Below are 23,941 nucleotides of genomic sequence, written 5' to 3' on the forward strand. Positions count from 1 at the left end.
TTGGTAACCCTTTTGAAATGTAATGGCGACCCATATTTGGGTCCCAACCCAGAGGATGGGAAACCCTGATCTAGATGGACACACAGGTCAGGCTATAGAGACTGATCAATCCTAATTTTTTTAAAACACTGGGAAAGATATTCTAATGAGTAAATCCTTTAAAAATTTATATGACTTCAATTTACCCCATACAAGGCTGGTTTCACTTGACCCTTCATGAATATACATGTTCATGAAAAAATGCTGGAGTTCATTTACCCATACAGATGAGACAAGATCCTTGCATTTGGGAATTCACAGTGGTATTTCCAGAGTGAGTGATGGAAAAAAAAGAAATGGAGTTATGTACTTGCGACCTGCAGAGAGGCATTCCTCATATTTTAAACACTGAATTAAAATTGAGTTGATAGAGAACACAGAAGCAGCTACTGCCACTTGACTTTATATACAGTAATTGAGTGCTGAGTCACAGAACCTCAGATTCTATCAGCAGCTGTTTAACAGGCTGGTTCTCCATCAACACGGAAAAACAAATCTATCAACAAAACTGACAAGTAATTTTCACTTAGACTATCAGTCACAGTCAGGTGACAACTACTCTAGTTCCATTAGATTCAATATGCTGGACTGGTGATCTTTGTATTTTAAATGGAAGCATAACAAACTTGAGAAGACAGGCAATTAATTTATGGACAGTTTTCTGCTGTTTCCAAAAATGGGGTGCAGAATTTGTTTGCATCAAGTAGATTTTCAACAAGTCCATCAAATAGTTGGTATTACTATGTTTAAGCTGTGCCCTTACCTACCTAATTATCTTATGATGCTTAGTAAGCCATTTTTATAGTCTTTTTCCATGCCTCTAAAAATATTTCCTAGCTTGTTTGCAAAACTTTGCAGGGAAAAGTAAATGCACTTTGAAGAGAATTTCAGTTTTAAAATTTGGCTTTGTTCCAATTCATAATAAAAACCCCAATATCTCTAAATTCTCTGCGAAAGGGATTAGACAGAGCCATGTGAGACTCCATCAGACCACCACCTAGGTTCCATCAGAACTTCATTGAAATCAAATTGTCTCAAGGAACAATTTTGATTTGAAATTGGAGAGAGCCAATGAAAAAAGTGTCTCTGGAATTTTTCTGACCACCTCTACTTATTTGGTTTAAAACCAATCTTCCTCGCTCTCAATAGCAACAAAAACATACAAACCAGTAAGACAAATTCAGTTTCCACTATCATCAAATGGGCGCGTAGCAGGCAAAACACATACATGTTTCATAATCATCATTCCACTTGGAAGTGCATTATTCAAATGCAGCAGCACTTCAAAGATCATATACAAAGGGACACTAGAAAAGTTGATATGATACATCATCTGTATGGAATATAACACTTATTCCAATACCCAACCTACATGCATTTCCATAAGCAAATGCCTGTTAACCTTTTAGTCATACTTTAAAAGCCCACAGAACAAGATATTAAAAGTGATGTGGCCATATTTGGTAAGCAAATGCAAATACACTGTAATCAGAGTCTGCAACAAATACACTTACCTAAGGAAAAAAACATCAAGGGAGAAAGACTGGATGCCTTTGTGGCTAAAATAGACAATTACCATTCGTTACTGGTGTTCTTCAGGATGTGCTGCTCATGTCCATTCCAATTTAGGTGTGTGCATACCACATGCACAGTTGCCAGGAAGATTTTCCCTAGCTGATACCATAGGTTGGCAGGGGAGACCCTTAGTGGGGCGCCAGTATAGCTAGGTATATAGCACCCTGCCGACCGTCCCCTCCCTCACTTCCTTCTCATCAGAAAGAGCTCCAGGGCTACGTCTAGATAGCATCCCTTTTACGAAAAAGGGATGCAAATTAGACATATCGTAATTGCAAATGAAGCGGGGATTTAACTCTCCCCATGTTCATTAGCATAAAAATGGCTGCCGCTTTTTTTCGGCTCGGAGCTTTGCCGGAAAAAAGCGCCAGTCTAGACGCGGATCTTTCGGAAAATAAAGCCTTTTCCAAAAGATCCCTTATCCCTCTTAAAATAAGGGATAAGGGATCTTTCGGAAAAGGCTTTATTTTCCGAAAGATCCGCGTCTAGACTGGCGCTTTTTTCCGGCAAAGCTCTGAGCCGAAAAAGGCGGCAGCCATTTTTATGCTAATGAAGCGGGGGAGATTTAAATCCCCCCCGCTTCATTTGCAATTGCGATATGTCTAATTTGCATCCCTTTTACGAAAAAGGGTTGCAATCTAGACGTAGCCCGGCAGAAGGGATGTGGGAGGGTTTTGGAATGGACATAAGCAACACATCTTGAAGAACCTACTCACCAAGTGAGGTACAAATATCGAACGGCTCCCCGACTCAGGATGGAATGACGATATTGCAGCCAGGTGCACCTTAATGGACGACGCGGGCAACCCCTGTTGTTTTAGCCCCACAAGGGACTCCAAAATAAACAGAACTGAAACCTTCAACGGCTGGGTGCCTCTCTGTAAAGCCCACAAGGCAGACCTCTTCCATTTGGAAGCATATTTAGCCCACGTGGAAGGCCTCCAACTACTTAACATCTCCCTGACTCCCTCCCCGGGCATTGCTGCTCCAGCATGCTCAACCACAGAGCCTCCAGGCCATCACGTGTAAAGGACGTTTGAAGTGCAGTAATGTGCTGCGGTTCTGGGACAATTCCTGGAACAAGGGGAAGAGGGACAGGGGGTACAACCAAGAGCTGATGGAGCCTCATATACCAATGTTGCTTGTGCCAGGCTGGAGCAATGAAAATGAAGTATGCTCTGTCCTCACAGGCCTTGATCAACACTTTTGGTATCCAGGGGAAAGGGGGAAATGCATACAAGAGGGCCTTCTCCCCCAATGAATTTGGAAGGCGTTGTCCAAAGAGCCTTTGCTGCTGCCCAGGTGGAACAGAAGATCCTGCACTTCCTGTTCCCCTTCATAGCAAAGAGGCCCAGATGGGGATGACCCCACATCTGGAAAAAGGCCTGCTCAACTTCCCACTAGAGGGACCACTCGTCCATTTGACGTTGTCCACCAACGAATTCTGAGAACCCAGAAGGTATAAGGCCAGTAGGTGCATCTCGTTGTGCACATACAGCGACATCACCGTATGTAAAGGGCAATAGAACGAGCACCACCCTGTCTGTTGATATAGAATATTGCTGTGATGTTCTCTATTTGGGGACCCATTCTCTGGGCCATATGCCTCCTGATGTGCCCTATTGTGCATAGGGGGTAGCAAAGATGCCACCCCAGCTACCGCCTCTTCAAGTGATAACGAGGGGTCCCTCAGCTTCCCTTCTTCCTGTTCCACCTCCAGGACCACAGGCACCGGTGTGCTGTGAAACAGGTAGAACCAGGCACAGAGACATCCCTGGAACCTGGTGCTATTTGTCCTCCCCAGACTGGGGCAGTGGTGCACATCCCGACTGGGAGCTCGGTGCCAAACGGGACTCCACCAGTGACCCCAAATGGCTGTGTAGCAGGTATCTGACCAAGACGTAGTTCGGGATGACCTTACCCCTAAGCAAGGTCTCACCCTCGGAAGGCTGAAGGAGTGCCCTTGCTGACCGAAGTGACGAAGACTGACCTGGAACCCCCAGCTTGTGTCTGGTGGTAGTCCCAAAGAGTCCAGTACAGCCACTGAGGCAGATCCTACCACTGTGGAGGCCATTGCAGGGTTAACCCGTTTCCTCTCCAGACGGACCTATGCCAAGCAGCACTTCCTCTTGGATCGGTGTCCCCGATTCCCACTCCAACGTGGATGTAGGGGTCACGGGGGAGCAGTACCACGCTGCACTGGAAGTCTTTGTACCGGGATAAGGTCACTGGGACGACTCCGCCTTGTACTGGAGCCCTGCCGGGACAGGTGCTTAATGGAACCATCCCCGCTGATCGACTGGTGCTGCCTGGGAGGATTCTGGCTGGTACGAGAGTCCTCTCCATATCAGTGACAAGGTGAATGGTCCTGGCTTGGTGAACAGTGCCGAGGAAAAAGGGACCTTCTTAACATTGGAGGCTTCCACCACACCTGCACTGGCCCTGGTAGTGGAGGAGGCACTGGAGACTCACAGGGACACTGATCGGCCGGATGTTAGCTCGATCAGGTCGAGGCAGCCTCATACGTCTCAGGGGAATGGATGGCATGTTCACATCTGTGGCTCTCCCGGGACTGGGAATCCACTTGCACCAGACTCAATGGCTCCAACAGAAGTGCTGTACAAGCAGGTTGTATCGAAGGGTGCTCTGACTCAGGATGTGACACTTTAAGCTTTTAGATCTGAAAAAGGGAACCGTCTCCTTTCCCGCCTCTGTTGTTTCTTCTGCACCAGAGAATGGGATAGGTGCTGAGAGCTAGTCTTCGGTGATCTGCAGTGCCAGGGTGTCTTATCCGATTCCTTCGTCAGAGCCGGTGCACTGAGCACCAACAAAGGCGCACTGCATTCTGAGGCCACAGATGGGAGTCCTGCAGCCTGTGGTGCTGGATGGGGATCCAAAGATTCCCTCATTAACATATTTCAGAGGCAGAACTCTCTGTCTCTTCTAGTTCTTGACGTAAAGGCTCTACAGATCTCACACTTGTCTGCTAAATGGGCCACTCCCAAACACTTTAGGCAGGACTCGTGCGGACCGCCTGTTGGCATAAACTTTGCACACTGTCTGCACTGCTTGAAGCCAGGAAGCCAAGGCATGTCCCGGCTCCTGTGGGGGAAGAACAAAAATGGAGTCCCTGCTACGAATTTAACCACAACCTAACACTTCAGAAAAACTAACTACAAAAGCAAGCAGGGAAAGCACACTTGCCCAAGGCAAGGAGACTCTAGCTCTGAGAGCCATCACTAGCGACAAGAAGGAACTGAGGAAGGAAGCAGTCGGTAGGGTGCTATATACCTAGCCACTGGTGCCGCTCCAGGAGTCTCCCCTGCCAACCTACAGTATCCAGCTAGGGAAAATCTTCCCAGCAGCTGTGCATGCGGCGTGCACACACCTAAATTGGAAGGCACATGAGCAATCACTCAAAGAAGAACTTATGCAATTCTGAAGATCCAGATCAGGAGTGGCCAACCCATTTAACAAAGAGAGCCAAAACAGAGGAGGAAAAAATGCAAAGAGCCGCACCAGAATTGTCAAGCAAAAAAAAAGCAAGCCTCCAGAAGAGAACTGCCAAGCAAAAACAAAACAAAAAAAAATAAAAAATATATATTTTTTTTTCCTAAAAGGAGGCTGCTCCTTTAAGACGGCCGCCATTTTTAAAACCCCACACCTCCGAGCCAGTAAGCACAGGGCAGCTGGGGATCTGGGGTAGCCGGTGGGGGCCATTTTTGGGGGGCGGGAGGGAGGGGGGACAGAAGCGGCTTCATGAGCCACACTTTTGTGAAGCAAGAGCCACATGCGGCTCGTGAACCACAGGTTGGCCACAGCTGATCCAGATTCTCATCCTAGTTTTTCAAACTGCAATGTGGTCTTGGAAAGTTCACTTATCCTCTTACCTTCATCTTCCCATTGCAAAATGGGGTTAAGAATACTAATTTTCTTTGCATGCTATTTGGGGGAATTTGCTGATGTTTGCATACTGTCCTGAGATCCTTACAAGCAAGATGTTACGTAAATGGAAAATATTATATAATACTAAATGAAGTAGAGAGTTCATCTATTTGTTATTGTCATGAAAACCTATTAAAAGTATGAAAATGTGTCCTTTGTTATATTTTAAGGAACATGGGGAAAATAAATCTTTATTTGTTCAGATAAATCAGACTGTCTGTTGGCACAGCTCTTGTACAAAGTTTTGATAAGCCAATCCCATATCAAGCCTCTCAAAGATGACAAGTATATCTCTTTCTCCTAGAACTCACTTTACATAAAGCTACTCTGAAAGAACTATTTGATTTGGGGAACAATCAACCAAAAAGTTTTTACTCACTCACACTTTTTAAATGTGTAAACTTGAATGGCATTATATGAATGATTGACTTCTGTAATCTTGCTGTAGCTCTACTATTTGATTTGTATGTACATAAACAGCTGCCACTGACAGCTGTCTACTGCTATCTTGCAACAAAATATTTCATCTCAGCAGGAAAAGCTGTAATTTTTATTTTTTGTGGCAAGTTTGCTTTCCCTCCTCCTTAAAGGAATCATAAAATGTGTACAGCACATACCTTTTCATAGTAAACTATTCCATATTCTTTATCATCACACTTGACACACCGGAACTCAATCATCAAGTACATAAAATTAGAACTTCGTTTTTCACTCTAAAAAGAAAACAGACTCAAGATGAAGACTGTATCTTAAAGAAGAGCTTCCATCTCCAGCATTTTCTTAACAGAAATTATTTTATTTCCTTTGTGCTACAGCAGATGCATTAGATCATCCGAGGCTGTGGCAACTGCTCAGTTTATAATTTCATATAACTACTTATTTTAGGACACCAGCTTTCTCTGACTTTACATATTGTGAGTCACACTCCACTACAAACATTTTCATGCAATAGGAGACAATAGTTTAACTGAGTCAATGGAAAAGCAGAGTTAAAGTTGTACTGTAAGGTGCTCTCTTAGCACCTCAATGGCTTCAAGAAACAGTCTGCTCAGTTTACAAAGTTTTCTAATTGCAAACTCTGCAAATAGTACTTGGGATCTTGGGAGTTTGGGTGCATTGTTTCAGGCTCACATGCCAACCTCAGAAATAAAAATTCTCCTACTGAGGCTGCATAACCAGCTCTGCACAGCTCACAAGAGAATCAGCCTATCCAGCCAGGGAATTATTGATTCTCTAGGAAAAGGAGGCTGGTCTCATGTTTAAAGCACAATTATGAGAACTAGTTAATAGTGTTCTGTCAGACTGCCGGCTTGATGTCGGGTCAAATTACTTCTTCTGTGCTAATCTCCCCCCTGTAAAAACTGGTGTTTCAAAGAAGGTTAGAATTTGCACAGGAGTGCAGCTCTTGCCAGTGGAAGGTGTTCTAGAAATACTAGTGGAAGGTGTTCTAGAAATGCAAATCATTTCCCCTGCAGCTATCACAGAAACGCAAAGAAGCAAAAAAATAAAAAAAATAAAATAAAAAAAAAAAACTCCAATAAAACCTTAAGCAAGCAATTGTCAATACACAGATGTGTTGAGTAAACTCTTTTCTACACTACCAAGTTTTGTTGACAAAATGTATGTTTCCCAGATGTTGACAAATCAAAAATCAACAAAGAAGTTTACACTTGCTCTCTCTTTGGACAGATCATGTCCACATTAGAGGTGCTGCCATCATCCACAATGTGAGCAATGCACTGTGGGTATGTATCCCACAATGAAGTGTTGTGGGAAGGCAGAACTGATCACTGCCGCAACGTGGGATTGCCTCTAGAGTTCTCCCACAGCCTACCCAGATGATAGGACAGGCACCATGAGTAGCTCTGTGAGCTTGTCTTGCTGAGGAATGTCAAAGAAACATAGCAGTCTCTCCCCTCACTCACCCTGCAACAAGTCTGCCTACCGCTGTGTGCTTTTTGCTGGTCAGAACAGGAGTCCAATGATTTGCTCTTTGTTCCCCAAATGGAGCAGAACACTCAGCTGTCAGGCCAGGTCTATACTAGACCCGGTAGCTCAGATTAAGGTACACAAGTCCAGCTCATACAGTACGTAGCTAGAGTTAGCTTACCTTAAGCTGAGCTTGGTGGCGTCCCCACAGTGAGAAGCCCAAAGCAGCAAATGCTCCAGTTGGCTTCCCTTACTCCTGGCAAGAGCAGGAGGACCAGATGCCATTAGCGGAGCCTTCTGAGTTGGATTTAGCAAGTCTTAACTAGACTCGCTAAATGGAACTCCAGAAGATCGATCGCAGCAGTATCGATCTTCCATGGAGTGAAGACATGGCCTCAGATACTTCCCGGAGCTTTGAAAGGGGAGGGATGAATACCTGCAGGGCAGCAGAGATCTAAACAATAAGCAGAATGATTGTGGCAGGCATTGTGGGATACTGGCAGAAGCCAGTTCTGTCAACAAAATAAACAGCAAATGCAGTAATAAGGTTGGTGGTACCTGCAAGATTAACAAATGTATTTGGGCATAAGGTTTCCTGGGCTGGAACCTACTTAATCAAATACATGAAAATTTCTATAATAACTTCCATGGGCAAAATGCATCTGATGAACTGGGTTTCAGCCCATGAATGCTTATGCCCTAATAAACATTAAGGCTCCACCAGATTCTCCAGGTTTGTTTGGGATTTTTTTTGGTGAGACCAACTAAGATGGCTACCCCCCTAACACAAACAGCAGTTTCTACACTGGGTCGACAATAAAAGGAGCAGAAAGTCTTGCGTAAAGATGAAAGTTTTTTGTTATTGAAATTGGGCATTTTTCCTGACAAAAGTTGCATGGCAGTGTTTATGTTCTCACTGTTTTGTTGCCAAAAGGCAGTTTCTGGCAACAAAGGTCGGTAGTGTCAACAAGATCTCAGTTGGTCATTCTATGCATCTTTCAGAGTATAGGCCCTTTAAGATCATTTTTGGCTTCATTGATTAACTCTTCCTTCCTGAGCTGGCGGCAGGAATTCACTCTGAAGATTTAAAACAAATAAGCAATCGATTTAAGCAAAAAAGTCTCAAGAGGCAGTATATTTCCTCCCAAAGAAACATCAGTTTAAACAAAAGAGTGTGAATTGATTAGACATTGACTATAAATTTAATGCAGAGCCTGCGTGAGTTGAAGATTACTGAAGGAAATTGTGATAATTTCAATTCCCCTCCCGCATGATGCTCTAACAGACTTATGCAACTTGTAGCCAAGTTAACTATTTTCAGCTACCAGTGCATCACCAATCCCCAAAAAGGTGATTTTTAGATTCACTTCTTCCATTAAAAGAAAAACGGGCAAGTCATTTAAATAACAGTCTCCCAAGCAAGCAAGCCAAGGCTTCCACATCAAGACGACCCAAAACCCATTATAAATCTAATATATGATGACCTACCTCATTGATCATTTCTATTTCTCTAAAGGTCAGTCTGTCCAGCCAGTCTACTTTCACCATATGACCTTGTCGATGAGACTTGGTGAGCTGCCATGGAAATATATCGTGATAGTATTTTAATTGCTGTGACTTAAAAAGAATATCCAAGCCATAATTTCAAAAGCAATCACACATGAAGGGGATGGGAAGAGAGGGAGTTAAAAAGCATCTACAATACACATAAAGTTTCCCCTATAAACAATCTGCCTCAAAAATATTCCCAAGATTCAAAATATATTCATCACCAAAGAAAGGACAAAATACACATAGCATTAAGCTCAGTTTTGAATTCATAATAATATGGCCTATTTGTAAAGCAGAACTTTAGCATGACAATATTCATGGTTTGGTGGTTCCTGTCATGTGAAAGATATCTGAATCCAAGATCTCCAAAATTAGGGAATGGCCAAGTGTGGTACTTCATTTAACTTTATAAACTATGCTACCTGTCCTTAAAAGTACTTGAAAGATGTGATTTGAGTAAGTTTCCCTGGGTCAGTCATACTGGATAGAGCAGAGATGCCCAAACAGTGATCTGCAAAGCCTTTGCAGGTGGTCTAGGGAGGGATGGGTGAGAACATGTTGCTGATTCCTTCTGTATCTCGTTAAAATACATACTTAGTGCTCCTGTTCTGCCTAAACAATTGCCATAGTGGCTACAGAGGTCACGTAGCTATCTCCCACTGCAATGGCAGTCTATGAGACCACTATTAAATTGCGGCCCATGCCATCTACAGTTTAAGAATCCTCACCCTCAACACAGAAGATTACAGTTTGTGTCAATCACTTGGGGCTTCAATAAAAGCTTACCAAAAAAAGGCAAGATGTACAGAAACACACAAGTAGGAGGGCTGGACTCTCCTAATGTAAACCTTTCCTTTGTTTTGCCATACTGTAAATTATAGTACATAGAACTTAGGGTTGAATTCTGAATACAAGTTATTTCTGAAAAATGAGACACTTGAAAATTTTATCTTTCATAGCCAGCAAAGGTTCCCAGTCTTTATAGCAGAAATGGAATAATGTATTATAAAGTGTAAAATCTTTTAAATAAAAGTAAATTAAAACCTTCAGTAAGGCAACTGACCTGTTAATTTGGGATTTTTTCCACAATCATAATGTACCATGCTCCCTCCCATTCCCCCCGCATCAACCCTCCACCCAAAAAAAAAAAGGAATTCAAAACTAGGTAGCTGACAGGTATCAAAATGTTATTGTAAACAGATAATTAAGAAGCATTTTTAATAGGGTCTTACAAAGCTAAGTTCTATTTTTTGACTCTATGCTAGTTAGCATTTTTATCAATGACTCATCTTAGAAGAAGCTATAAAATCAACCAAGTCTGAGTTGACAAAGATTGGGAAGTGGTAAAAAAATTGATATGACAGGTATTCTGAATGGCTTGGTATAACGGGTACAAACAAGCAATATTCATTTAAATATTGCCAAATAGGAAGTTATAGCCTACAAAAAAGAAACGTAGATCACGTATGCATGTAGACTCTATCCTGGGAAGCAGTATAATTGAAAAATATCTGGGGGGGAAGAGAGGAGAGAGGTTATTGTGGATAATCAGCAACAAGTTAGCTACACTGAGGTGCTGTTACCAAAAAGGCCAATGTGATCATTAGATATTTAAACAGGAGAATTTCAAGTAAAAATAGAGGGATTATATTACTTCATAGTTGGAACTGATCCAACTGCTACTAGAATACTGTATGAAGTTTTAGACACCACAACTCAGGATGGATGATAATAAACTGGACAAGGTACAGAGATGAGCCATAAGAATGACTAAACAGTTAGAAAACTGTGATAAACACAAGAAGTTCAATTCATTTAGCTTCATGAAAAGGTTAGACTCTGATATAAGTCACCCCTAAAGTACATACATGAGGAAAAAAAATATGGCCTGATCCAATGGTTGACAATTGAAGCTAGACAACTTCAGACTGGAAATAAACTCTAAATTTTTTAATAGTAAGGATAAACAATCAGTGAAGAATTTAACAAAGGTCATGGTTTATTTTCCATCATCGGTAATTTTTTAAATCAAGACTGGGTGGGGTTTTTTCCCTAAAAGATATGCATTAGTTCAAATAAATTAAATCAGGAAAGTACAGTATAATGCTCTATATTATGTAGGTCAGACTCTCTGATCACAGTTGTCATTTCTAGCCTTACCATCTATAAAAAGTTATGTTAGGACTTCTCTTAAGCAAATTATTATGGCTCAGTAATTATTCATAGCCAATATACCTGTAACTCAAATATGGAGAACAACAAAAAGCATTCACTCCAAAGCATACGACAGCTCAGATGCCTTATAAAAATCTACTCTGTGGAAGTAGACAGACACAGTATGCTCCCAATATACATGCACATTGTGCTGCTGTTCCAGCACCATTCCGCAATGCCTAAAATGTAAGGGCTGAAAAGTGAAGGATTGCTTTTGCCAATGTGGTTTATAAGACAGGTTCAAGGAGTATTAGGATAAAAGTTTATATCTATACTACATAAAATGATTGTACGTATACTATTCAAGCTGTATATTTACACCCCATTGGGTAAACAAAAATAGACAAACTTTTAAAACTCTTCTGCTCTTTTTAAGAGATGCTCCCTCTTGACTAGAGAGGGTGGGGGGAAGGGAGTGAAGAACAGGAGGAAAAAACCCCAGTCCAGACAGAAGTCTATCTTCTTTTCTATAATTACAGCAGCCCAAATCAGGGCCCACTGTGTTGGTATTGTACAAACATTTAATGAATAGACTACATGGACTTGGCAATATTTTCAGAAGTCCTGAGTCAAACATGCCTCTCTTTCTCAACCTCCCCCCAACCCCCTCCCACCCCCGCCCCCCACACACACCTGGAGGTTTTCTTAACCTACTTGATTTTTAAGTCAAGGTTTGTTCATTTTTTGAAACCTGCTGTATAATTTTTTTCCCCACCTTTGTAGTGGAAAACTGCATGTCCCTAATTTGTGTGCAATCACCGCCAGGCTAAAATTCAACTTTAGAAGTTTAAAAACTGGCTCCCCTCACAGACTAGCTCCCACCTGCTGCCTCTGATAGAGAGGCAGCAGCACAGTGCAGACTGGTAGCAGCCTTTGTCTCTGAGCAGCCTCTATCAGAGGCAGCAACATGGGAGGTGGGGTGGGGGAGAATAGGAGGATCTGTGGGATAAGGTGCTCGTGGGGAGCTGACTTAACAGCCGGCTCCCCATAGGCACCAGCTCCCGCCTTCCGTCCCTCCCCTCTCCCCACATTTACTCAACAGGATTAACCAGGCTTATCGGTTAATCGTTTACTTGACTATATGCTGACATCCCTACTAATCATCAAGTAAAACGTGCCCTTGTCATCCATTCCCAGCCCTGATAAACACTGACCAGGGACATCTTAAGCCCATCTTTCTGCAGGCAATCTCCAGCTTCAGAACAGTGAAATGTACTGAAGACAGTGGCCAATTTTGTAAGGGTACAACTTCACAAGAATGAAAGCAGGAATCAATTATGATAATTTTTTTTTAAATATCCCTCAAAACTGCAATTTTGTGAGAAAATGCTGAGAGCTGTAAAGACCACAGAGTCCCTTTCCTAGTGAACTTCCAAAGCAGTTGAACAAAAAGATGTATAGGCAAACAAATGAAAATGGGAGCAATGTTGATGTGGTGGCAATGCGATGAGCACAATCACTAAGAATCTGATCCAGTGATGCACTAAGAATTCTCACCCACCAAAGAAAATATTTTATCTCACAATGAGAGCAACATATGAGAGTCGAGATTAGCCAGCCAAATTTGTTCAATGGAAGGAGTTTATTAATGGTTTCCTTGAGATCAGTTATTTGATTACTGCTCTGGACATTTGTGTTAATAGCTAAAATGGTGATGCTGAAATCAAATTTTACTTACTCTGGTATGAATTACAAAACTGGAAGAAATCTAGGAGACACTCCATTAGAGCTCAATTTATATACATGATCACCATTCACTGGATTCAAACTTGTAAATGGAGTATGTTTGCAAAATAAGGGTTGAAGACCTTGATAGGTTTTGTTTCTCCTCCCAAAAATCAGGGTTTTTTCCTCTCACAGGAAATAGTTGCAGTTTGGGTATGTTTTTATTTTAAAGGAAAATTCCTTTTATTTCTGAGGGAGAAGGAGTAAGACTTCCTGAAGCTTCTCTCTTCCAAAGAGTATCAGCAGTGCCATGGCTGATGTTATACAAGAAATCACTACAACTCCATTTAAAGATTGTACAAGCTTATACTGTCCTGACATTTCCTGTGAGAAACTCATCTTTCCCCCCCTCTCAGCCATCTCTGCATAATTAAAGGCTGGAAACACAAAAGGAAGAGATGCTTGGGGGGAAGGTAGTGTTTCCTACTATTTTGAGGGATTGTGTTTACCCCCAGCTTAGAGAAATTTAACTTTTTTGCTTACATTAGCTTACCAAGGTTTTCTAATATTAAATAGGTTTTACTTCATGACAAAAATTTGTTTCTGCTGCGCCGCCCCCCACACACTCAGAGATGCTGCCAGGAAAATTACTTATAGAGAAGGAATGTTGAAGCAAATTTATTTCTACATTTCTCTGCAAGTTCCCAGAGATAGAGAAAGAATAGGCTCTAGTAAGCAGGGGTGCCAGTCCAGAGGCAACTCCATCAGTGAACAGATGGAATATTTCTGGAAGCCCCAGGCAATGGAAAGAAATGTATGTTTTATTTATAAAAAAATATCCTTAGCTAACTGTGAGAAAATTTGAACCGGAAAGAATGGGTGTATAGAGATGTATATGCCCCCACTGCACAAGCATGCTTTCATACACATCTTGAGAATGGTGTTGGTTAATATTAGAAATGGCAAATTTGACAAAAATGCAGCCATGAAACAAACAGTCCTTGATTAAAGGTAATTTCACTTCAAAAATCACAAACCATAGCAGAATGAGATGGTTTCTTATTAATAAATGTTAGGCTGCTTAGTGGCAGAAGCATGCACTCCCAAAAACCAGGTGCTGACAAGCTTTGCCCTCTTGTTACTTACTTCCTCAAAGTGTTCCTTGTCAGGCTCCTATATTAAAGAAACTTGTTAATTAACCAACATGTTAAAGGACTATAATTTCCAAATATTTAATTGGAACTTAATACTGTATTTTATCAGAATTTTACCACATGGGGAGATGAGGGCACTCGTTACCTCTCAAGATAAGCTTATTATCTCACAGGATCAGGTTGAGCATGAATAACTCCCTCCCGTCCCCTCCCCTCCTCCCACACACCCATGTTTCTGTATCATGAATGCTTGGTTACATCCACAAACAAATAAGTGAGGACAGTTCACTTCAACTCAAGCTCAGTGCCAGGAAAAGCAAATTTAACTGCATCAAAAAACAAAGAAAAAAAACACTCCACAAACATCTTCATAATGCCACTCAATTGTATTTTAACTTCATACCTAAACCAAATCCACCCAAGATATCACTATTCTTTTCCGTTTAAATAGATACACATAAGGGGGGAAATAATCACAGGCTTCTCCTTCACAATACATTGTCCTTAAAAACAAAATATGCTTGGATATAAAAAGACCAAGTTTCTTTTACTGAAACAAAATCTATGTTAGATTTGTCAAATCATGTAATCCTACAAGGGTGGGTTTTTTTTTTTTCTTTTCGAGGGACATCAAATAATATATGCAGAAGGAGCACAAGACTATCTTGAACATAGTGCTGGTATCACCGCCATCTTGTATCCTGGGACAGTGTGTCGTATCAGGGGATGGAATGTAGCCAGACGTGAACCCCCATTTTAACATCCATCTTTGTCTGCTTGAAACCATGCAGGGCACATAAGAGCAGGAAAACAGCATATTCTTTGAAAACCTTGGAGCAAGAGGTTTAGATATGCTGGCTCAGTGACCGTGACCAACTGTAAGCAGAGATAGGAGGGTGGTCAAACTAATTGTTGACCAAGAGACTGTACATCGTGCCCTTGACTTAACCCATATTGATACGAACACATACCCGTCCACGGGGGAAGGAATCTCCCGCCCAACAAGAACATCCGGCAGTCCTAATTTAGTTATCTTCCTCTCTTACAAGTGTAAATTAACTTGTAACCTGCTTGTAAGAACTGGCACCACAAAACGGACCAGTAAAATTTGGCCTCTTAAGATAAGAAAGAGAATACGGGCCCCCAGGGGTATAAAGATGAGTCCAGCAGCACACTTGCTTTGTGTGTCAATCTACCATCTATCTGCTGGTCGGGTTTGGTGTTTGACCTCCCGAGGTTCCAGAGGGGACGCCCACCTCGTATTCGTCTTTCCGAGGAATTGAGAGACCGGCCCTGGCCTGACACGCTGGAGTCGAGAGGCACAGAAGGGGGTAAAAATTGTACCTGGATGTGGTCCTTTGTTTAAGTATATATACATAGTGTTAGAGCTCTTTAAAGATTAAGCTGTCATTTGGTACCATTATTTCTATTTTCTATCTTTACCTTTTTCCTGTAACCACTTTTTAAGATCTATCTATATTTTACTAGTATTTAAGAAATAGAGCAATAGCCATTGTAACCATATGATTTATAAGTTCTTTTAGTAAACCTGTAACTGTTTAAGTTTTAACCTGACTCCTTCAGTTGCTGTAATAGAACCAAGCACAATTTAAAAGAACTTCAGCTGGTCATAAAGGGACAGACATAGGGAGAGCTTGGGCGTTTGGAGCCGTGTCACTCCCAGGTGACAAGATCCGTTGGGGCACCTTTCCAGCCTTTCCCAGGCTGCCCGCTGCGAAGGAACTTTGTGTTCTAGCAGTTAAAATCTAAGGTGTAGTAAGCTCTTCCTACACACTGGGGCGTCTGTTAGCCTGTTTGGCTACCCTCTGCGACGGGACTGTGGTCCTAGCAGTAAAGTCACGGACGTTAAAAATACTCGGGGCTCCTTTCAGCCTTCTGGGCTGCCCGCTGCAACGAAACTTCGTGTCTTAGCAGTTGAAGACTTAGGAGACATACCCACACACACTGCCCTGACCGTCGGCTGACAGTGCTTCAAAATTAACTTCACATTTTACAGGAGGATCTAATAAAACAAGTAGTCCTGTGGTACCTTAGAAACTAACACATTTATTAGGTCATGAGCTTTTGTGCGTGAAACCTACTTCATCAGATGAGTTGGAGTGTAAATTACAGAATCCAGGGTATATATAACAGCAAAAGAAGTTACCTGACAATTGCAGGACCAGTGTTAATTAAGTCAGGCTGGATGTGTTTCATTCACTGCATCTGATTTAGAAAGGCAAACATCAATGGCGAGAAAGTTGCCGTAGTAGTACATTAACCAGTTAAGATCTTTATTCATGTCTAAGTTGATAGTACTGATCTTGTAAATGAACTCCAGTTCAGATGTCTCCCTCTATAATCAAGTGATAAAATTCTTTTGTAGAATGATTACTACTGTTGAATCCATTATTGAATGTCCATGGAGGTTAAAATGTTCCTCTGTAGGTTTGTGCGTGTAACCATTCCTGATGTCTGATTTGTATGCTTTTATCCTTTGGAGAAGAGGCTGTCCGATTTGGCCAATAAACTTGACAAAGGGGCATTGCTGCCATAAATCACATTAGAGGATGTGCAGGTGTATGAGCCCCTAATGTTGTGGCTTATATGGTTAGGTTCTGTGATGATATTGCTTCTGTAGATGTGTGGACAGAGTTGGCAACTGGATTTGTTGCAGCGGTAGGTTCCTGAGTAAGTGTAGCATGTGGCTGCGAGTAAAGAGAAATTTACCTTAAGACTATTTTAGTTAACACGTTGAAAAGATAGATTCTTAAAAACTTTCCTTTACCTACTTTTTTTAAAGCCATTTAAAGCTTCTGCAAGGAAAATACACCTTCCAAAACATAAGTTAGCCGCTTTCCAGGGCTCAGTGTTAATAGTGGCAAAAAATAGTTTAGCTAGACAATATGGGTGAGGTAATATCTTTTATTGGACCAACTTCTGTTCAAGAGAGAAAAGTTGAAGTTGGTCCAATACAAGGTATTACTTCAGTCACCTTGCCTCTGTAATACCATAAGATCAACACAATACATCACTGCATATACTATATTAACTTTTTCTAGCTGCTATCATAGATCTCCACACACAGTAAAAGTTTGACAGCTTCAGATACAGGTAAGCAACCCAATAGTATGTGATAAAGAGGAATTTACTGAGGAAAGTGAGGCAGAAATTAGTTTCAACTGCACCATGAAGGTACATCACAACACTGCAGAAGAATTACATTTCAGTTAAACTAACTGAGGGTTTTATTTTGTAAAAGGTGATAGTGTCAACAAAGGCTACATTTCTTAAATGCTTAGAACAGCAGCTGAAAGTGCCAGCACAGCCTCACTCTAGCCACTGCAAGAAGGAGGCCTCAACATAACAAGCATCCCTACCATGAGCCAAACCCACTACCATGTAGATCTTGAGGACACACAACAGGTGTTTCTTCTTCACTAGGAAACAATGGTGCTGCGGGGTCTGCAGAAAGAAGTATATTTGAAAACCACTGGAAAAAAAAGTCATCCAATTCCCCACAGTACTAAGTCAGGATCTGCAGCCCAATATCAGCCCTCACTGTATCGAGTACAAGCTGTTTGCCCTTGCCTTTTAAGGCCACACATTTCAACTGCGGCTGAGCCAATCACTCTATTACGGTACGTCTAGACTGCATGCCTCTGGCGACAGAGGCATGTAGATTAGACTATCCGGCATAGGAAAATGCAGCGGCGATTTAAATAATCATTTAAATATAAATGGCTGCCGTGCTGAGCCGATTCTGTACATAAATTCACAAATTCTGTACATAAATCAGCACAATACACTGAACCACTTAGAAGGATCCTAAGAACGAAAGGATACATTTACTACAGTTCAGAATGAAGGTTCAATAAAATCACTGCAGGAATGTTTGAATCATACTGCTCTACCGTTAGTGATTCTAGTCAGCAGTTTGAATACTTATGAAAGTAAGAACTATCTGAACAATGAAAATCCTACCATACAGCTATCAAATAGTGAGGGGAGGGGAGGAAACTGCTATGAAATGTATCTTCATTGTTTACAGCTTGACCTCTAAGCAATCAGCCATTTTAAACCCACCAAATTGAAGACTGGCCTCAGGCTTCTGATGCCTTCTGTTCTGAAACCTTTTCCACAGGAATATTAGAAACATAACCTGACCCGCCTTAGTACAAGTTCATGCACTTAAGGTAGCTGATTTACTTGACACTATTTCAAGGCTCTGGACTCTAACATAACCTAATCTAAGTTGCAAGCATTTGATAAGTCACATACAGCAACTTTTTAAATGTAATTCTCAGAAGCTGAAATGTTGCTTAGCTCAGTAAACTGCAGTTTCTCTTTTTTTCCCCCTAATAAAGCTCAGATTAAATTTTCTTTTACATAATTCATTTGTTGACACTCTAAGATAGAATCACAGAAAAGAAACAGAGGAACAGAAAACCTATGTTGTGCAGCCAGAGACTGAGCAGCTGAAAAGAAAGTTTAGAGAAGACACAGAATAGGGGAGGAAAAAAAAACAAACAAGTGCCCGTTTCGTGGTTTCAAGTTTAATTTTGTGCTTCAGCAACCAAATCATAATGACCAAAACCAATACTCTCTCGTAACTTTCCTTTCATATGTGCCCTCCTTCAGACAATCCCCTGGTACAGGCAGTCCCCGGGTTACGTACAAGATAGGGACTGTAGGTTTGTTCGTAAGTTGAATTTGTATGTAAGTCGGAACTGGTACATATTGTAGGGGAAACTCTAGCCAAACATTTCTCCAGAGCTCAGTTTTATTCTCCCACACCTCACTTCCCTCAGTCCTTTATTCTCAAGCTGAGGTGTCTGCTGAGAAAAGCTGCTCCGCGTCTCCCTGGTCTGCTGGGGGGAAGCAGCTAGTGCGGGATTGCTTCAACCGTTTGTAAGTAAGGATCCGATGTAAGTCGAATCCACCTAACCCGGGGACTGCCTGTACTGGATTTTAGAGCAAAACCCTTCTCTCCCCAAATGTAGCCAAAACTCCTCTTAAGATTCTAACTAGCTCATTTGTGTTTGATTATTTCCCAGTAGTGAAAGCACCAAATGATCTGTACCTCACACTGCAGCACAAAAGCATCTAGTTCAGTGATATTCAGGCTCAGGCTTGCAAGCTGCAAGTGGCTCGGATGTGCTGCCCAGACCCAGGAGACAGGATATTAAAACAGTGATCTAAGTATTAACCCAAGTGATTAACCAATCAGGATGCCTTTGCTGTTATGAACCAATTGTAGCTGATACAATAATAATACCTGTACAGTCATTTTGTTGAGGGAATATATAAACAAAATATTTCTCAGTCATAGGTTGTGTCTAGACTACAGGGTTTTGTCGACAAAAGGCGTTATTGCATCTACTCTGTCCTTTGCGTCTACACTCTCATGTCAACAAAGCAGCTTGCTTTGTTGACAGAACTGGATGTAGTCTAGACACTCTTTGTTGACAGAAGCTTTGTTGACAGTATCTGTCGACAAAGCCTCTGTCGACAAAAGCCTGTAGTCTAGATGTACCCATACTGTTTAAGATGAATATATAAGTGAAACAATGAATTCACACTTCATTGGCTCTTTGGGGTAATGCTGATTGCTAATTTGGCTCTTGAATCACTTAGGTCTGAATGCCAGTGATCTAGTAATCACTTCAACCCATGCAAAACTGCTTGCTATTGTCTTGTGCCTATTCTTTCTGACAGTGTCCAAATCTATAGAATGGGCACACTAATTTTACTTTGGGCCAAAAGACGAGGTAAAAGGCATTCGTCAATGTTTTATAAGGTAAGAAGAAATCAATCATCATGATTAGTTTCTCCCTTTTCCTCCCCACAGTATATCACTAATTATCTACAGATATTGAATTCAGGATATCCACAGACATTTACTCCTTTAAAAACAATATCAGTGTCTGGGAATACATACGCGGCTTGAAATAATGAGAAAGACTGCCAAGTGTTTTGAAATAAGAAACGTTATCTTTAGATGAAACTGGAAGAAGAATCCTAGCTTCTCTGAAGAACTGAATGCTTTTACTCATGTTAATAAGGGCAAGGTGGTGGTATGATCAAGCAATTTCAATCAGCTAGCAGGAATGGTGATGTGAGTGGAAAGGAGAGAAAGTGGAAAAAGCAAGTGATAATTTAGCAGCATATCTTCCATTTTAAAGCAATAAACCAACCTATCACTCCTATGGTAGGACATAATTCTAACGTATTACTATTAAACAGAGCACTAAAAATGTTCCACCATCTGCATGGAAATTGCAGAGGGAAAGGAATGAAGGGTTTTTTTTTTTTGGTTTTTTTTGCAAATAATCCCCCAGGAGGGTAATCTCACAGCTTCAGCAATGCTGACAGTTTCTGAAGCAACTTTCAAACATTTCACATTAGTGTGGTGATATGGCGCTCAGTTACCACACTGAATGCTTGCCATTGTTTTATCAAGCTGAGGTTACATATGAAATATTTTCTTTCCACAGCAGAATATGGGAGTTCAGCAATGTCCAAAACCTATACGAGCATGACTAAATTTTTCATGTGAATCACGGAAGTGATGGTCAAAAAAAAAAAGTGTCAAAAAATAAAAAGGATTTTCCTTTAAATGGAAAGCAGCTCCTTTAGCTAGGGGTATTTTTTTAATTATTCAATTGGAGGATTTCAGTCTGGTCTCCAGAGTCACACAATCCATCAACCTAAGACCATGACACTTCGTTATAAGTTAATTCAGTATTTAAACAGAAAACATATTACAGAAGTCAGAGATTGACTTTGGAACATAGCACCTGCAGATACTATGCCTACGTTTAAGCAAAACTATTAATCATTATCATGAATATTCAGATTTTCTTTTACATACAAGATCACTAATTACTCATCAACTACTAGATTATAAGAACCACTCAAAGTCTGCTTTACTCAAGAACATGCTTGAACTGAAGTATGCCATAGCACAGATGAATCCACTTGCCCAGGGCACACCTGGGTAAGTGAGAATTTTTCCACCATCGAGAAACCCTACTCAATTGAATTCACAACAGGAACGATAGGTACAACGTTCCTATACAGGAGCACAGCAATCATTCTACCTCTGTCATGTGAAACTGAATGAGATGGGGAGAAAGACAAAAAGAAAAGGCAACCAAAAAGATAAATAGCAGCTTTATTTGGTTGGAAAAATTGTCCTTTCTGTAGCTGACTGGAGTTACAATGCTACACCACAGACGGATAATACGAATGTTGGATTCTGAGGCACATGAACTATGTGACAACAGGATAAATGACCAGCAAAAGGGGGGAAATATAGGATGGATGTCTGACTTGTTAAACACTGCCTACGAGAGGTTGTTCGCTCTCAGCACCCAGCAGAATGGACCTTTATTAGAGCATGAGGAATGATTGCCATCAGCGTGCTATTCATATATCAGGACTTAGTGCATATACAATACTTTTTACAATGTATGCTGCCAAAGTCAGCCATAAAGCAGCATAAGCACTGAGCAATTAAGTCTACAACATTCTAGATTTTGGTCACTGTCATGGCTTCTTCCCCACTCTGACATGATAAATGCAGGAGTGGGGGCCAGTAAAAGTACCCCAAAAATCATATCTACCAGGATCTGGTATAAAACTTCCCCCCAAAATCTTAACCTAGATTTTGGGAATAAAATCCCACTGCCACCACCCAAGTATTGGTAAGAATATCAGGGGAGAGATCACTTGGGAAATCTCACCCCTAAAGTACAAACCACGACACAAAAATTAACCAATGCCAGGTTAAAAAAAAGAGAAAGAACTTTTATTATCACCTCAATATTCCTGTTGCAAGCATAATGACTAGATGGAAAAGTAACAAAATAATATACTCAGGGGCTAGGTCTACACTGGCCCCTTTCCGAAAGGGGCATGCTAATTTTACAGGTCGTAATAGGGAAATCCGCGGGGGATTTAAATATCCCCCGCGGCATTTAAATAAAAATGTCCGCCGCTTTTTTCCGGCTTTTAGAAAAGCCGGAAAAGAGCGTCTACACTGGCCCCGATCCTCCGGAAAAAAAGCCCTTTTTTCCTTCAAAGTAGGAATAAGAGATCCTCCGGAAAAGGGCTTTTTTCCGGAGGATCGGGGCCAGTGTAGACGCTCTTTTCCGGCTTTTCTAAAAGCCGGAAAAAAGCGGCGGACATTTTTATTTAAATACCGCGGGGGATATTTAAATCCCCCGCCGATTTCCCTATTACGACCTGTAAAAGTAGCATGCCCCTTTCGGAAAAGGGGCCAGTGTAGACGTAGCCAGGGAGGAGGAACCCACCATGGGCCAGGAGCTTAGTTACAAGAAAGCAAAAAGCATTTTTAAATGCACAGACATCGGATCCCATTTTCCAAACTATAAAACAATAAAACCTTACAGATTTATCTAAACTTTACCCTACTTACAGAAGAGCGAAGAGTCTATTCTTGGAGGGAGACATTCCATCTGTCCCCTCAGTAGATGGTGAGAAACTGCCCAGAACAAAGGAGGGAAAAAAAACCAAAAATTCCTTTGTCCCCGTTTGAAATTCCTACCTACATTCCTACTGACCAATCCACCTCATTTAGGTAAAGTTAAGCCCTTAGTTCAGAGGCTACTAACTAACCCTCATGATCATGACAGTCACAAGTAACAAAATTGTTTATTATGCAACCTGAAGTAAAATAGCATATCCTGGCAAGATAAACCTATGAAAGTAATGTTCAAGAGTTTGGTTCCTTGTTTGAAAAGTGCAACCTTTTCTCAGAGTTTCTTGGATGTATTACATTTAAGAACGTTAGATTTAAGTATAACATGCACTCAAAATGTCCAGATGAGTCTGCAAGTTTAATTTTCTCTCAGAAAAGGAGCACCAGCCCCGGCTTCTTGCTCGGAAGATAGGGTGAAGAAAGTCCCGACCTTCCCTGCCAGACCCAGCTCGTAGAGAGAAGCAGAGCAAGCAGCTCTGTGCACAGCAAGCCAGGTCTGGTGGGGAAGTGGGTTTTTGTTGTTTTGGGGTTTTTTGTTCTAATAAGATGCTTGGTACAAACAGCTGGGGCTGGATATGGCAAGGAGTTGGAAGGGGCATGCAGCCCTAGAATGTGACTTTGCAGAAGGCTCTCTTCTCCATATACTTCAGAGGATATTTCCTCTTGAACTTGGCTCGCTCTCTGGGCTCAATCAGGTTCCTTTTCAACAGGCTCTTGAACCGGTCACGCAGGATGCCGCCCTCGGGCTTCAGCGTCCATAGGGATTTGGCCAGCTCCATGCTCAGCTGCACCTCCAGGTTGGGCTCTTTGTATCTGAGCATGCCCAGCCCCCGGAGCTTGGTGGCTTTGGCCTGTCTCTTCACCAGCTGCATCCAGCACCTGCGCAGCAGCTTGGCCTCCCAGCGCTTCACCTGCAACTGGATGTTGTGGAGCCAGTAAAGCTCTTGGCGCCGGCACCATGCTGCCTTCTTGCCTAGTTGCCGGGCCTCCAAGGCTTTGGCTTCCTTCTCCCTCCTGCACTTCGGCTCCGTTTTCTTTGTGTGCAGGGGGAAGGTCGGGGCTTTCTTCACCCTCCCCGCCCCCCTCCGAACGGGAAGCTGTAGCTCATACTGGAACCTCACAACTATGCAGCAACCGCGAGGCTGCAGTGGCAGTGCAGGCTCCTCACTTAGTGGAGGAGTGGGGGCTGAGCCACAGACCACCTGGGAGGTCTGCAGACTGCACTTTCAGAACCATTGCCTTAGACAGATGGGAAAATGCCATCTATTCAGCTAGTCACAAACTGTTTTTCTGACCACAGTCACTGCAGACTTTCTAAGCTCATTTGAGAAGAAGAAGAAAACCCTCCTGGAAAATCTCTGTA

The 23,941-nt window shown here is 41.8% G+C and overlaps 1 protein-coding gene across 4 annotated transcripts in view; it reads right to left on the reverse strand.

Moving 5' to 3' along the window:
• PIK3C3 (phosphatidylinositol 3-kinase catalytic subunit type 3) overlaps window positions 1–23,941 on the reverse strand; it is a 132,320-nt gene that overhangs the window by 99,314 nt on the left and 9,065 nt on the right. The window contains exons 5-7 of one of the 4 annotated variants that reach the window (XM_075932754.2): window positions 14,065–14,091; window positions 8,977–9,063; window positions 6,177–6,272 (exon numbers count right to left, since the gene is read on the reverse strand). The exons of 1 other annotated variant lie outside the window; for it this stretch is intronic. In XM_075932754.2, coding sequence (XP_075788869.2) covers window positions 6,177–6,272; window positions 8,977–9,063; window positions 14,065–14,091 — 210 coding nt within the window. Of the gene's footprint in view, window positions 1–6,176; window positions 6,273–8,976; window positions 9,064–14,064; window positions 14,092–16,239; window positions 16,781–23,941 lie in introns of those variants that run through there. 2 more of the 4 variants (XM_089779467.1, XM_075932755.2) reach the window with 2 other exon arrangements.

The sequence above is a fragment of the Pelodiscus sinensis genome, chromosome 6 (assembly GCF_052426305.1).
Source record: "Pelodiscus sinensis isolate ZL-2025 chromosome 6, ASM5242630v1, whole genome shotgun sequence".
In the NCBI taxonomy this organism is placed as follows: Eukaryota; Metazoa; Chordata; order Testudines; family Trionychidae; genus Pelodiscus; species Pelodiscus sinensis.